Below are 15,614 nucleotides of genomic sequence, written 5' to 3'. Positions count from 1 at the left end.
GGGTGTGCGCTTCCTCCACCCTGAGCTGATTTAACAGACCATAATCCCGTAAATATTGTGAAACGCGCAGCCCTACGGGACCTGCATGTTTTAGACATTTAATCTATGCAGTTCTGGTTTTACCGTAAAATTACAGAAGGAACGTTGACAGGAGCCCAAAAAACCTACTGCCCCAAAATATACAGCCCAAAATTATTCATACTCCTGGCAGATTTAGGTTATTGTCTAAATTTACCAACATGTGTCTCCTAAATCGAAGTAATATTAACCTTTTACTAGCGACCCAACTTGAATCGGACGAAGAATCTGTGTAGATTAGGGTGATGGTAAGGAGGCCACTCAACCTCAAGGTTTTTGGAGTTCATCAACAAAGATTAAGGGTCAGTGAGTACCAATGGAAACCTGCAAAAAGCTGGAAATTTTCACTATTCAGGGTTCAAATCCCTTATGTGTTGACTTACTATCCGATTAGGGATCCTCGTCTTTGTTTCCGATCAGAAACAAACTTCTAGGTGGAATAAAAATGCGTCCATCCATATCGGACTCTGTCGTTCATATGCGGCTCAGAGCAGAGAATACTGATATAAATTGGCAATATAACGGGAGTGAACAAGAGTTTGGGTGTTCCCTCTATGCACTCTGGGGGTGATTTCATATAAAACTAAGTCTTACAGCAGAGGGAGACACACGGTGAGGGAAGGAAGACAAAAATCCATAGATTCCAATGTATCTATAAGTAACTATAAGCAGAAAAGTAGTTTAGAGTATTATTTAGATAGACTGGGTCACGTCGTCTAACTCTAAGCTCAACAATTCTTTAAAAAAAACCTAAAAGAAAATCATTAAATTAAACTTCAGCTGTATAAAGACCATAAAAAACGTACAGAAATACTAATCCAGGGAAGTGAAATTCAGCTTTCTATGACCGGAATGATCCTTTTAGTTGATCGCACAGTCTGCAAACATTACGCAGTATTACCCCACTGAGGGTCCTAAAAAGCTGTAGCACACTTTTTCTCTTTTAAACACGTCTGGTCTTTGTTTTCTAACTTCATATTCTGAGACTTCTGAACAGCTCAGCTCCGAATAAACCGTTCTGTAATGCAGAGTTTGCCTGTTTCCACATGTAATCCCCAAGTCAAGTCCACTTCCGGTGGATTAAGCCGTTGACAGAATATTATTATTTTGGTGGTAATTTTTTTACTTTAATGCAGGGGTGTCAAACATACGGCCCGCGGGCCGAATCCGGCCCGCCGAACAATTTAGTCCGGCCCTGTGGCTAAATGCATTATCATTATATATAAAAAAAAAAAAATATATATATATATATATATATATATATATATATATATATATATATATATATATATATATATATATATATATATATATGCAGAGTGAGAGAAATAGACCCTGATGTCCTCCAGCAGCCTAAGCCTATAGCAGCATATATTTATTTTTTTTTCCAATGTCCTGTCTGGCAATGTGGCAATAAGATGCCACAAAGAGCTCATCAGATTTGACTTTCACAAGTGGACAAGATAAAAGGAAGAGAATGATAAAACAATTATTGAAAAAAACATGTACTTTGTTTAATTGAAAATATGCAGTTCCTATATTGTCCACGAGGGGCGCTGTGTTTTATTTAGCAGATTAAGCTTCAGGTGTGGAAAAATTCAAATAATTTCTCATTTTTATCTGTTTGATGTATTTTGTCATGCAGGACAGTGTTTTTAAGTTCCAAAAAATGTGAATAAATGTTTTTCAACATTGTACAATCACTGTGATCAGTTCTTATGCATAATGCACAAGTAAATGTTTAACTGACTAAAAGTATTGTTGAAATTGCACATACTTTTCTTAAAAACGCTGAGGTTATTCATAATATATCGTGTAAAAGTGAAATTCACTTAATATAAAAATCAACAAGTCCACATTTATTAGCTCTATTTAATCTTGCAATGAGTTAACCCGTGTGGCCCTCTTGAGATCAGATTAAGCTGAATGCGGCCCCTAAACCAAAATGAGTTTGACACCCCTGCTTTAATGAGAGCATCAAGTCCAACTCAAGTCACTGGTGTTGAAGTCTTTCCTAATATAACCGATAAAGTGAAGCTGCCCTGTTCCTCAGATGCTGGCGGAGGAGCGAGCGGTCTCGGCCAAGTTCGCAGAGGAGCGGGACCGAGCCGAGGCGGACGTGCGGGAGAAGGAGACCAGGGTGTTGGCTCTGACCCGCGCGCTGGACGAGAAGCAGGCGGTCCTGGAGGAGGCCGAGAAGGCCATGAAGGGACTCCGAGCCGAGATGGAGGATCTCATCAGCTCCAAAGACGACGTGGGGAAGAACGTAAGAATCCTACAAACCCTGACGGAAACTGTCCTCTCTGCTGAGACGGGCTGGGGGGGGTTAACCCTCTGATCGTTGGTCAGGTCCACGACCTGGAGAAGGCGAAGCGCGGGCTGGAGAGCTTCCTGGAGGAGATGAGGACGCAGATGGAGGAGCTGGAGGACGAGCTGCAGGTGGCTGAGGACGCCAAGCTGCGTCTGGAGGTCAACAGCCAGGCCCTGAAGGCTCAACACGAGCGGGAGCTGCAGACCCGCGAGGAGCAGGGCGAGGAGAAGAGGAGGCAGCTCCTCAGACAGGTGCAGCTTGAACAGAGGGCCTTAAATCATTTTTATGAGGGAACATTAAACACTCAGTCAGTTTATAGATGGTACAAACGGATCAGATTAGGTGAGGAGGAAGAAGATTAGAGATTAGAGGCAACTGGGTTTGAATCCTGGGGTCTTTCTGCATGTTCTCCCTGTGGATGCGTGGGTTCTCTCCGGGTACTCCGGCTTCCTCTCCCTAAAAATTGAGTCTCCATGTTGTCCAGGAAGGACCCCGCCTCTCAATTCAATTCAGTTTTATTTATATAGCGCCAATTCATGATACACGTCATCTCAAGGCTCTTTCCAAAGTCAGACTCCATCAGATCCTCCAGGTTGGTGAGAAAGTTTCCTCTCTAAGGAAACCCAGCAGGTTGCATCAAGTCTCTCCAAGCAGCATTCACTCCTCCTGAAAGAGCGTAGAGCCACAGTGGACAGTCGTCTGCATTGTTGATGGCTTTGCAGCAATCCCTCATACTGAGCATGCATGAAGCGACAGTGGAGAGGAAAACTCCCCTTTAACAGGGAGGAGAACCTCCAGCAGAACCAGAACCAGGCTCAGTGTGAACGCTCATCTGCCTCGATCCACTGGGGCTTAGAGAAGACAGAGCAGAGACACAGAAAGCACAGAAGCTCACATTGACCCAGGAGTACTTTCTATGTTAGACGGTAATAGAGGATGATCTGCCTCCCCTGATGATGTCACAGCTAACAGAACGCCAGACCAGGTGTACCTTCTATGAAGAGAATAATGACAGAAAACAAAAAGTTAAAAGCTGAAATAACAACAAACAATGCAGATTTGAGAGCAGTAGGAGAACTCAGCAGAGTGAGAGAAATAGACCCTGATGTCCTCCAGCAGCCTAAGCCTATAGCAGCATAACTATAGAGGTAGCTCAGGGTAACATGAGCCACTCTGACTAGAAGCTTTGTCACAAAGGAAAGTTTTAAGCCTAGTCTTAAAAGTAGACAGGGTGTCTGCCTCACGGACCAAAACTGGGAGTTGGTTCCACAGGAGAGGAGCCTGATAGCTAAAGGATCTGCCTCCCATTCTACTTTTAGAGACTCTAGGAACCACCAGCAGACCTGCAGTCTGAGAGCGAAGTGCTCTGTTAGGAACATACGGGGTAATCAGAGCTCTGATATATGATGGAGCTTGATTATTAAGGGCTTTATACGTTAGAAGGAGAATTTTAAATTCTATTCTTGATTTAACAGGAAGCCAATGAAGGGAAGCTAAAATAGGAGAAATATGATCCCTCTTGTTGATTTTATCAGAACTCTTGTTGCAGCATTTTGGATCAGATGAAGACTTTGAACTGCATTTTGTGGACTTCCTGATAGTAAAGAATTACAATAGTCCAGCCTTGAAGTAACAAATGCATGGACTAGTTTTTCAGCATCACCCCTGGACAAAATATTCTCACCTAATGACTGCTGCAGATAGACACCAGCCTCTTATATTAAATTATTTTATTGTATATATTTTTTATTTTCAGGTATATACATAAAATAATACATGCATATATTTTTCATGGTATGTCTCTCTTCCTGCCCCCATGTGAAATCTGATTTATTTATATTTCTAGCCAGTTTTGTCCTCTCTGCTAACCATTTTCTTGCGTGGGAAATAATTTTCCTTCATCACAATGGTTCAAACCGGCCGATATGAAACCGGTAAATAGACCAATTATCACCTGGTCAGGTGCGAGAGCTGGAGGAGGAGCTGGAGGAGGAGAGGAAGCAGCGAAATCAGGCGTCTGGCGCCAAGAAGAAGCTGGAGGGCGAGCTGAGAGACATGGAGGACCAGCTGGAAGCCAGCAGCAGGGGGCGTGAAGAGGCGCAGAAGCAGCTCCGCAAAGTCCAGGTCTGAGACTCAGTCATCCGCCAGAGAACATCGATTCTTTCGCTCATCTGCATAAACCCTGGTGACCTCCTGCCTTTGCTGTCCTCACAGGGCCAGATGAAGGACCTCCAGAGGGAGCTGGAGGACTCTCGTGCAGCTCAGAAGGAGGTCCTCTCCTCGGCCAGGGAGTCGGAGCGCAGATCCAAGACGATGGAGGCAGAACTCCTCCAGCTGCATGAGGTCAGACCGCGTGGCGCCTTTTTACTTTATCCTCAGAAAAAGCATTTCACGTCAGAACTTCTTCTTTCTTTCATTCACAAAAAAATAAGAGTCTAGACGTTTAAATTTACACCAAAATAAATATTCTCTCAGCCATTATTTGGGCCTTTTTGACCGGACTAATGCACTGCAAAAACAGAACTTAAAATAAGCAAAATTTTCTTAAAATGAGTATGTTTGTCCTTGATTTGAACAGGTAAATAAGATGATTTGCCAATGGAATAAGATTTTTGCACTTAAAATAGGAACAACTCATCTCCATCATCTTATTTCAAGTGCAGGATGTCTAAATATCTTATTTTAGGGGTCAAAATACTCATTCCATTGGCAAATAATCTTATCTACCTGCTCAAATCAAGGATAAATACACTAACTTTAAGAACATTTTACTTATTTTTAGATCCATTTTTGCAGTGTGGATGGGATCGTCTGGTGCCTCGTTGCGGCCTTCTTGCTTATTATCATCTTAGCGAAGGCGTTCTGTGGAAGAAAGTGCGTTTGTGTCGTTGTGACGTTTTTTTCCTCCCGTCCGTCCAGCTGTTGGCAGCTGCTGAGAGAGCTCGGAAGCAGGCGGAGACGGAGAGAGACGAGCTGTCCGAGGAGCTGGCCAGCAACTCCTCTGGAAGGTGAGTTTATGGCACGACAAGAAGACTCTGGCTGGGCATTTTAACCCGAGTCTTCAGCCGTCACGGTGAGAGCCGTCCCTTTAAACCAGGGGTGTCAAACATACTGCCCGCGGGCCGGATCCGGCCCGCCGAACAATTTAGTCCGGCCCTGTGGCTAAATGCATTATCTTTTTTTTTTTCTTTTTTTTTTTTTCCTTTCCCCAGTGTCCTGTCTGGCAATAAGAATTGTTGTCTTAATGCCACAAAGAGCTCATCAGATTTGACTTTCACAAGTGGAGCAGTACTGCTTTTGCCATAGTGCTCCGCTTGATGTATGAATGTGAATAGTTTTATTATGATTCATGCGGGGAATATCTCAAATGATATGGACACTACAATGGGAAAGTAGGAGAGGAAAGGAAGAACAAGAAGAAAAAAAACAAAAGGTGAAAGAAAGAGGAGATAAAAGGAAGAGAATGATAAAACAATTATTGAAAAAAAACATGAACTTCGTTTAATTGAAAATATGCAGTTCCCATATTGTCCACGAGGGGCGCTGTGTTTTAATTAGCAGATTAAGCTTCAGGTGTGAAAAAAATTTAATAATTTCTTAATTTTTATCTGTTTGATGTATTTTGTCATGCAGGACAGAGTTTTTAAGTTCCAAAAAATGTGAATAAATGTTTTTCAACATTGTATAATCACTGTGATCAGTTCTTATGCATAATGCACAAGTAAATGTTTAACTGAGTAAAAGTATTGTTGAAATTGCACATACTTTTCTTAAAAACGCTGAGGTTATTCATAATATATTCCTGTGATTCCTGATTCACTGATTCCTGTGGGAAGTCATAGAAAAATCAGAGGAAATCAGCTAATCGGTCAGGATGAGAGCTGTGGAGCTACTTGTCCAGGTCACCAGTCGGTACAACAAACATGTCCACCGTGAGAAAGTCCGGCCATCACACAGTTCTGCAAAGAGACGGGTTCTGTGTCCCAGAGATGAGCTTTGGTGTAAAATCTGCTTCCCAGCCACAGAACAAAAACTAAAGACTAAAGACATTCCTGCACCTGCATGACCTGAAAGGCCACTCGGAGAAGAAGAAGCCATTACTCTAAAAGCAACATATAAAGCCAAATTAGTGTTTGCAAACAAATTCTGGGACAAAAATCTTAATTTCTGGAGACACATCCGGTAGTTTGATGAAATTAAACTTGAAGTATTCGGTCATGAAGACCATTGATATGTTGGCAGGAACAATAGGGACGCGTTGAAGCCTGGGAACAGCATCCCATGGACCCGGTTCTGAAGTCCTCACTAAGACTAAGAACATAGAGAACATGGATTCGGTTCTGAAGTCCTCACTAAGACTAAGAAAGTAGAGAACATGGACCCGGTTCTGAAGTCCTCACTAAGACTAAGAACGTAGAGAACATGGACCCGGTTCTGAAGTCCTTCCACTAAGACTAAGAACGTAGAGAACATGGACCCGGTTCTGAAGTCCTCACTAAGACTAAGAACGTAGAGATCATGGACCTGGTTCTGAAGTCCTCACTAAGACTAAGAATGTAGAGAACATGGACCCGGTTCTGAAGTCCTCACTAAGACTAAGAACGTAGAGAACATGGACCCGGTTCTGAAGTCCTCACTAAGACTAAGAACGTGGAGAACATGGACCCGGTTCTGAAGTCCTCACTAAGACTAAGAACGTAGAGAACATGGACCCGGTTCTGAAGTCCTCACTGAGACTAAGAACGTAGAGAACATGGACCCGGTTCTGAAGTCCTCACTGAGACTAAGAACGTAGAGATCATGGACCTGGTTCTGAAGTCCTCACTAAGACTAAGAATGTAGAGAACATGGACCCGGTTCTGAAGTCCTCACTAAGACTAAGAATGTAGAGAACATGGACCCGGTTCTGAAGTCCTCACTAAGACTAAGAATGTAGAGAACATGGACCCGGTTCTGAAGTCCTCACTAAGACTAAGAACGTAGAGAACATGGACCCGGTTCTGAAGTTCTTCCATGGTTCCCTGTATCTCAGAGAATAGACCTTAAAATCCTTCTGTTAGTCTATAAATCCCTGAATTAGCACCTAAATCCATCACAGACTTGTTATCAGGGCATCAACCCTCCAGACCACTCAGGTCTTCTGGCTCCAGCCTGCTCTGCAGAACCAGAACCAGAACTAAACATGGAGAAGCAGCATTTAGTTCCTATGCTCCACTGATCTGGAACAAACTTCCAGAAAACCGTAAAAGTGCTGAAAGCCTGAGTTCCTTTAAATCAAGATTAAAAACACATTTGTTGAGGATCGCCTTCAACTGTCCTAGTTAAACTGTTTTACTGAAACATCATTAGTTCAACTTTATAGTCCAACTGTTTTTCATATTTGCATTTAGTTTCTATTTTCCCATGTTTTATTTAGTTTCTACATTTTATTCCAACTTGCTTTTATTCTGTTTTTTTCCCCCTATATTTTAATCATGTAAAGCACTTTGCATTGTCTCTGTGCTGAAATGTGCTTTACAAATAAATTTGCCTTGCCTTGCCTCTGGTCCGCTCAGGTCGATGCAGTCCGACGAAAAGCGCCGCCTGGAGACAAAGATCAGTCAGCTGGAGGAGGAGCTGGAGGAGGAGCAGGCCAACGAGGAGAACCTCAACGAGCGGCTGAGGAAGAGCCAGCAGCTCGTAAGTTTAACACGATAACCAGGACAAAATAATAATCCTGAATCCCAGGAAACCATCCCTGACCATGAGGGCGTCGTTTGACCCGCTTCCTGTTCGGTTTGACAGGTGGACCAGCTGGGAGCGGAGCTGGCGGCCGAGAGGGCCTCCTCCCAGACCAAGGAGGGATCCAGGCAGCAGCTGGAGAGGCAGAACCGGGAGCTGAAGGCCAAGCTGCAGGAGCTAGAGAGCCAGAGCCGCTCCAAGCTCAAGTCCTCCGTCGCTGCTTTGGAGGCCAAGCTGAGGGAGGCTGAGGAGCAGCTGGAGCTGGAGAGCAGGTAAGGCTGGAGGCTGAAGGTCAAACAAACGACTGAAACAAGAGGTGGAGCTGAAGGGGTGACGTCACACTGTGTGGAAACCCTCAGAGAGCGGCAGGCCAACGGCAAGAATCTGCGTCAGAAAGAGAAGAAGCTGAAGGATCTGAGCATCCAGATGGAGGACGAGAGGAAGCAGGCGCAGCAGTTCAAGGACCAGGTAACCCTGGCGGCCTGAGGCCCCGCCCCCCCCAAACCAGCAGGTCCCCGTTTAACCCGCGGTCCGTCCTCCCTGCAGATGGAGAAGAGCAACGTCCGCGTGAAGCAGCTGAAGCATCAGCTGGAGGAGGCGGAGGAGGAGGCGCAGCGCGTGGCGGCCGCCCGCAGGAGGCTGCAGAGGGAGCTGGACGAGGCCACGGAGGCCAACGATGCCCTGAGCAGGGAGGTGTCGACCCTGAGGAGCAAAATGAGGTGAAGGTCGGGGCGGGGTGACCCAGGAGGTTTAATCAAACGTACCCAGGCTGGCTTAAAGGGGTCGTCCTGGTTAGGCTCTTTGTTACAAACACAGACATATATACGTAGACGCGTCATAGGGCGCGGGTTCGCACGTCAACGTCACCGCCATATTGTATGTGGCAGAAAAAAAGTTGAGTTCTGTTATTGTGAACGTGGATCAGAGAAGATGCCTCATTCCTGTGCTGCATGGAAATGTATTCTGGCTGATTTCACTACTTGTATCTGCCTTCTATAAACTAAGGCTGCACCATGTTGCAAAACTGGACACACTAAAGCTGCAGAGTGGCTATATATATATATATATATATATATATATATATATATATATATATATATATATATATATATATATATATATATATATATATATTGTGTGTGTATGTGTTATGAATATAAGGATCAATTTGTTAAATCTAAACATTGTGGTCTTCTTTATTTCATAAAACCGTGTCACATTTGAACCTTTAGGAACAGACTTTTTGGGTGAGTATTAAAGAGGTAAAATTAATAATATGAGGGAAAAAAAAGTTCTAGGTCAATAAAGTAATAAAAAACAAAAAAAACACAAAAGTGATAATGTTATGAGAAAAACGTCATATTATGAGAATTAAGGGAGAACATTTCCAGAATGTGCACAGTTTGCAGAATTATTTCACTCCTGGAGTAATAGGGCCAGATTATTTAAAATATTTTTATTCTTTAGGAGAATAAATTCAGGAGAATGAAGCTAAAGGGATACGAAAATAAACTTGTAATACTACAACAAAATATAAATACTACGAATACAAAGTATATTCAGAGATTAAAGTCCCTCTGATGCTGTTTAAGTGACTGACTAACTGCAGATTTGCCACATTTAAGATGGCGGACGCTCTGACGCATCGCAGCATAGGAAGAACCCGCCCAATGACGCGTCTACGTATATTATGTCTATGGTTACAACGATCGTAACTTTTCTTCTAAGGGGCGCGGCTCTAATGAGAAGTTCACGTCCTCTCATCACGGCCCAGTGCGGCGGAACCACATATTTACATACAGCCATGTCCCGTTGTAGTCCAGTTAGGACTACAGAAGTTGGTTCTGCTCGTTATACGCCAGAAAAACCAGAGAGATTTGGGTCTCTAGAGGTTATTTTTCTCTCATTTTCTTTTATATTAAAGTCTAAGCATTAATTCATTTCCTGAATATTTGGTAGAATAAACCCACAGGACTGGGGTCAAACTGTTTGGGTTCTCCCTCAACAGAACATTCCACCTGACAGAACCGCTGTAACCGGGTCAGGGTTGTCGGCCGCCCTGCTCACACGCACCGTTTCAGTGATGGCTTCTTCCTCTCTGAGCGGACGTTCAGCCCGTGTCGGTACCGGTTTGTTTCGTCTTTGGGTCACAGAACCCGACTCCTTCCTGAGACAGATGATGGCTGGACATCCCAGTGCTATTTACACCTGATGGAGGTACCTGGCTGGAAAACGGACCCAGGGAAGAACCGGACTTGGGGAGGTTCATAAATCTTCTCCTGATATCTTGGCTGATTTTCTCGGGTTTTTCCATGATGTCAGAGGCGGAGCGTTTAATGGTTCGCCCTAAAATACGTCCTATAAACCGTAAATGATGCATATTAATCTATCAGAACCTCATAGAGCAATAAAGTCGTCATCTGGGCTTTCCCAAATACTTTGAACACTGCAAAAAGGGAACTAAAAATAAGTACAGTTTTCTTGAAATAAGTGTATTTGTATTTGAATTTTTATTTTGACCCCTAACATAAAACAATTAGATAATCAATTAGATAAACTACACTTGAAAAAAGATGATGCACTCCCAAAACAGAACTAAAAATCAGTAAAATTTTCTTTAAATGAGTGTATTCGTCCTTGATTTGAGCCAGTAGATAAGATTATCTGCCAATGGAATGAGTATCTTTGCCCCTAAAATAAGATAATTAGACATCCTGCACTTGAAATAAGATGATGGAGATGAGTTGTTCCTATTTTAAGTGGAAAAATCTTATTCCATTGGCAAATAATCTTATTTCTCTGCTCCAATTAAGGACAAATACACTAATTTAAAGAAGATTTTACTCATTTTTAGTTCTGTTTTTGGAGTGTGGAGATGAGTTGTTATTTTAAGAGTAAAACTCTTATTCCATTGGCAGATCATCTGATTTTCTGCTCCAATTAAGGACAAGTACGCTAATTTCAAGAACGTTTTACTTATTTTTAGTTCCCCTTTTTGCAATGAGGGGATTTTTCTGGCGTTTAGCGAGCAGAAATCATCAGAATTGGGGCGTATGTAAACCTCTGGTTTCGTATCCAGGCTCAAATATATACATACACCTCCACTAACATTTGGGTAAAAGTTGTTTCCAATGAGCTCAATGTTAGCCTGCTAACGAGGACACACTGTATATATATGATGCACCTCGTCCTACTTGACTCCTTCCTATTATTACTGATTACTGAGCCGGTGTGACATGTGAATTTCTCCAATGTGAGATCAATAAAGCCTATCTTATTTTATCTTACAACCTTCTTAGACACAAAAACCTCACATTGACTCCTTCAAACTTACATTTCTGCTGATCTGAGGCTGGCGGTCTTCTCCCAGACCTCAGCAATGAGGCGACACACTGCAATAAGGGAACTGAAAATAAGAAACATTTTCTTGAAATTCGCGTATTTGTCCTTGTTTTGAACATGTAAATAAAATAAGCTGCCAATAGAACGAGTATGTTTACCCCTAAAATAAGATAATTAGATTTACTGAACTTGAAATAAGATGCTGGCGATGAATTGTTCCTATTTTAAGTGCAACAATCTTATTCCACTGGCAGATCATTTAAACTTGTTGCTGAAATTAAAGACAAATATAATCATTTCAAGAAAGTTTTACTTGCTTTTGGTTCCCTTTTTGCAGTGTACGTCTAAAGATGCTGGTTTTACGTCAGCAATGTTAGAGATGATGATCTTATAATTTGACGTGGGGCTGAAATTGATCCTGAAGACTGGTTCTGCCTCAGATCTTTACTGGGTTCCTTAGACGTTCCTGTTGCTCTGAATGCTGAGAGTTATTAAACAAAAGCTTTTTATGCCAGCTTGCTAAACTTTATTTAATCCTGTACGCAGGGTTTTAAGGGTTTGAGCTTTGAGTAACAAAGCCAACAGATCATATATGAAATTAAATTTTGTTTTCTGCCTCTCACGTCTTGCTGCTCCTGTTCTTCTGCTTCTTCAGACATCACTGATCTGTTTCTGAGCTTCCTAAAAAAAAATTTAAAAAAAAACAAGCGTTAATTTCCCCTCATTTCCTTCTGCTTCAGCTTCTAAGGGGGGCTTTAACTTTGATTCTCTCTTTCTGTGCTTCCTCTCCTCCTCCTCCTCTCTTCCTCCTGACGTGTGGGGCGTCCTCAGGCGTGGCGGTGGGGAGCCGGTGTTCAGCGCTCCTCGGAGCAGCAGCGGTGGCATCAGGAGCTCGGCTCTGGGACCCGGGGCCAGCCGGCGGGTCAGAGACAACTCCCTGGAGCTGCAGGAAGAGGAACCTCCCTCCCCGTCTCCTCCCACCTCCTCCCCTCAGCTGGATCAGCACGGCGAAGGCTACGCCTGCTCACCTGACGAGTGAACCGACGCCACCCTTAATGTTTATGTGGGATTAAAAAAAATATATATTTATGCACTTTTAATTTGAAGATATTCTGGATTCATGTCAGCGTTGGATTTTAGGAATTAGAAATGAGTTTAACCTGAAAGTAAAATAGATCACAGCATTAAAATCTCTTAAGATTGATCATTTGTGATGCTTAAAGTTTATTCCTGTTCAGAAAAAAACTATTGATGAGCATTAAAGTTATTTTAATAAGAAGCTGTAGATCATTTGGAATAATAGCACTTATTGGTTGACAAAGAAAGCAAACAACGGTACTTCCTGATTATTTATGAATAAAAGATGTAAAATCTGTTTATGTCCAATAAATTTAAAGAGTTATGGTGGAGCGGGGCGTGTTTCTGTTTTATTTGTGATCTTTAACAGGCAGAATGGGTGACATGCCCAGACCTGCCAGCAGAGGGCGCAGCTGCTGGATAAATGAGCAGAGATGGGACGCAACCAGGGTTCCTGGCAGCTTTCATAAAGTCTGGAAAATTATGAGAGTATTTCCAGGTCTGTATAAATATAAAAAAATAAATAAGGGAAATATAATTGTTTCGAGACTCTGTTCTCTATCATAATTAATAAGAAGAGAAAATCCACCGCAGAAGATCTTTCCCATCCATACTTCTATTTATTTAGATTTAAAGGCGGAGCCTAAAATTGACAGGGAACTCCCCGAATCCATTTTATGTATAAAAAGACACTATTTGTTTAACCAAAGTGCTGAAAAGCACTAAAAGACTAATTAAGACACAAATAGTAATAAAATTAACGACAAAAAACTAACAGCCGTTGAAATTCAGTTTTTAAGAGAGACTTAAAACCAAGAGAAGAAGGTCGTTTGATGTTTAAATGCAATTTGTTCCATAATTTTGGAGCCATGACGGAAAAGGCCTCATCTCCTCCACGCTTCAGCCCGGATTCTGGTTCCACCACCAGAGGCGGATCAGCTGATCCAAGGAGAAACATCATGCTGAAGCTGCTCAGCCGCAGCGAGAACATTCATGTGTTGAAAAGCCAGGATAAGGATTTTAAAATCTAGTCTTTGGCACATAGGCAGCCAGAGGAGAGAAGAGGGGACAGGTGAAATATTCTGGTGTTCTGGACCGGGTAAAACATGATCCACCATCATGATAACCTGGTGGAGCTGCGATGGAAACCTGGATATTTATCTCTGGGTCACGATTTGACACAACTGGCTTTAAGAAAAGCTGCAAAATAGCTGGTTGGACCTGAAAACCAGAATCCAGGATTTACAATAGAATGGAGGAGTTTGTGATTTACTGTCGGGACTGAATAAAATCACCTCTGATTTCATTAAAGCTCAGAAACTTCACGGCCATCCATGCTCTGACGTCATCAAAGCCCTGCAGGAGATGCTGGATGGAGGCGAGAAGTTTAGGTTCACAGGGAGATAAAAGCTGACAGTCATGTCTGCAAATCCCCCCCAATAACCTGAAAATAATTTCCAGAAAGACCCAAAGGGCCTAAATCTGCTGTGAAATGGAAACTTTGCTGTTAAATCGCTTCGTTTTGTTCATTAGGCTCAGAGACACAATAATTAAAGCAAAGCAGGATTTTAATAAAACTGACTTCAGCCAGAAGTTTTATTGCTTTTCCAGAAACAGATCATTACATTCAGCCTGTTAGTAGCCACACAGAAACGTTAACATAAAACATCATCTTCAGCAAAGTACTCTGGACTCTTCGTAGGAAGGTTCTGGTTCTGGTTCCGCTCCTGGAGGAGCAGATTTCATCCAAACATCTACTTCTTCTACTTCTTCTTCTCACCTGTTAAACTCATCAGTGGTTTTCCTTCTAAAGCGTTAAAGCCGCACCACAACGACTGGTTTCTTGGACGGAACAACCGGATCAACAGCGTCTTTAACGGTTCTGGTTCGGTCTCGTCGGGTAACGGAGAAAAATGTGACCCTGTCATCATCTGTGATTTTATTTAACGGCAGACTTTGGTCTCAGGGATAATTTTCATCCTCTGAACTAAAAACAAAGATCAAGAATTCTGACAAAACCAGAACCTCCGTCAGAGATTCGTCCTCCTCTAAGCTGCAGGGAGCCGACCAAGAACCAGCGCCACTCTAAAGCCATTTTATGTGAACAATAAGATCATGAAGAACAAGGAACCCGGCAGACGGGTCGGGGGGGAAAAGTTCTGGTCCAGTTTAAAGCCGGGTCAGGTTTTACAACATCCCAGAGCTCTGATCAGTCCATCATCTGGACCTCCTGCAGACCTACCAGGACATGGACGTCCACCTGGACTGACAGGCTGGACCAGGAGAGCATTGATCAGAGAACTCTGGAGGAGCTGCAGAGATCCACGGCTCAGGTGGGAGAACCTGACAGCTTATTTGGACTTAATGGAAGAGTGGAAATAAAAAGCCGATAGAAGTTCCTTCTGCAGTTCGCCACGAGCTTCCTGGGAACCAGAAGGTGCTCTGGTCAGCTGAGACACCGAGCAAACCAAAACTACCAGCCTGAAAAACACCAAGTGCTCCGAACTGAGCTACGAAGGAGGAAAACCAGTCCATAGAAAGCTGCTCCTACAACGTACCAACTGTTAAAAAAGGTGAAAACCATCCATTATCATCCTCGTTTAGAAATATGCCACACTTTGTGATGGTCTAGCAACAAAAGAATCTACTTAAAAGACATGCGACTACAGTAAATGGTGTGAATACTTTCATACGGCTCTTTATAAAGCCGGTTTTCATCCTGTTGAGCTAAAGTTTGACACCTTCTCTGGGAAAATAACCGTTTTCTAACCACAGACCCTGTTCTTTCTCCACAGATCCAAAACGTATGAGCGGTACATCTTTGGGTGGATGGACCCGTTCTCCCAAATCCCTCTGAAGACGCGGGTCAATAAATGAGCAGAAACTACTCTCAGACTTCTGTCTGAAACTAACGCTGAGGAATGATCCGAGATTTCTGGAAGATTTCAGCAGAAACGTTTCATCAAATTCGAGTTTCTGCCTGACGGGACTTCCAGATGGCAGCATAAGAACATCTCCCTGCATTAGCTTTCAGAAAAACCGCCCTGAGACGCTGCTGTGTCAGCATTTCTAAAACTTAAAGCCG

General features: G+C 42.9%; 1 protein-coding gene across 4 annotated transcripts in view; it reads left to right on the top strand.

The window, feature by feature from the left end:
- Positions 1–12,854, top strand: part of LOC105919565 (myosin-11) — a 42,951-nt gene extending 30,097 nt beyond the window's left edge. For 3 of the 4 annotated variants that reach the window (XM_036148289.1, XM_036148287.1, XM_036148286.1), the window contains 10 exons: positions 2,132–2,344; positions 2,428–2,640; positions 4,352–4,513; positions 4,604–4,732; positions 5,309–5,397; positions 7,945–8,068; positions 8,174–8,382; positions 8,470–8,578; positions 8,657–8,829; positions 12,284–12,854. In XM_036148289.1, coding sequence (XP_036004182.1) covers positions 2,132–2,344; positions 2,428–2,640; positions 4,352–4,513; positions 4,604–4,732; positions 5,309–5,397; positions 7,945–8,068; positions 8,174–8,382; positions 8,470–8,578; positions 8,657–8,829; positions 12,284–12,491 — 1,629 coding nt within the window. In that variant the 3' untranslated portion in view covers positions 12,492–12,854. Of the gene's footprint in view, positions 1–2,131; positions 2,345–2,427; positions 2,641–4,351; positions 4,514–4,603; positions 4,733–5,308; positions 5,398–7,944; positions 8,069–8,173; positions 8,383–8,469; positions 8,579–8,656; positions 8,830–12,107; positions 12,145–12,283 lie in introns of those variants that run through there. The other variant, XM_036148288.1, reaches the window with a different exon arrangement.
- The last annotated feature ends 2,760 nt before the right edge of the window (positions 12,855–15,614 follow it).

The sequence above is a fragment of the Fundulus heteroclitus genome, chromosome 16 (genome assembly GCF_011125445.2).
Source record: "Fundulus heteroclitus isolate FHET01 chromosome 16, MU-UCD_Fhet_4.1, whole genome shotgun sequence".
In the NCBI taxonomy this organism is placed as follows: Eukaryota; Metazoa; Chordata; class Actinopteri; order Cyprinodontiformes; family Fundulidae; genus Fundulus; species Fundulus heteroclitus.
This window is presented reverse-complemented; position numbering and strand designations above follow the sequence as displayed.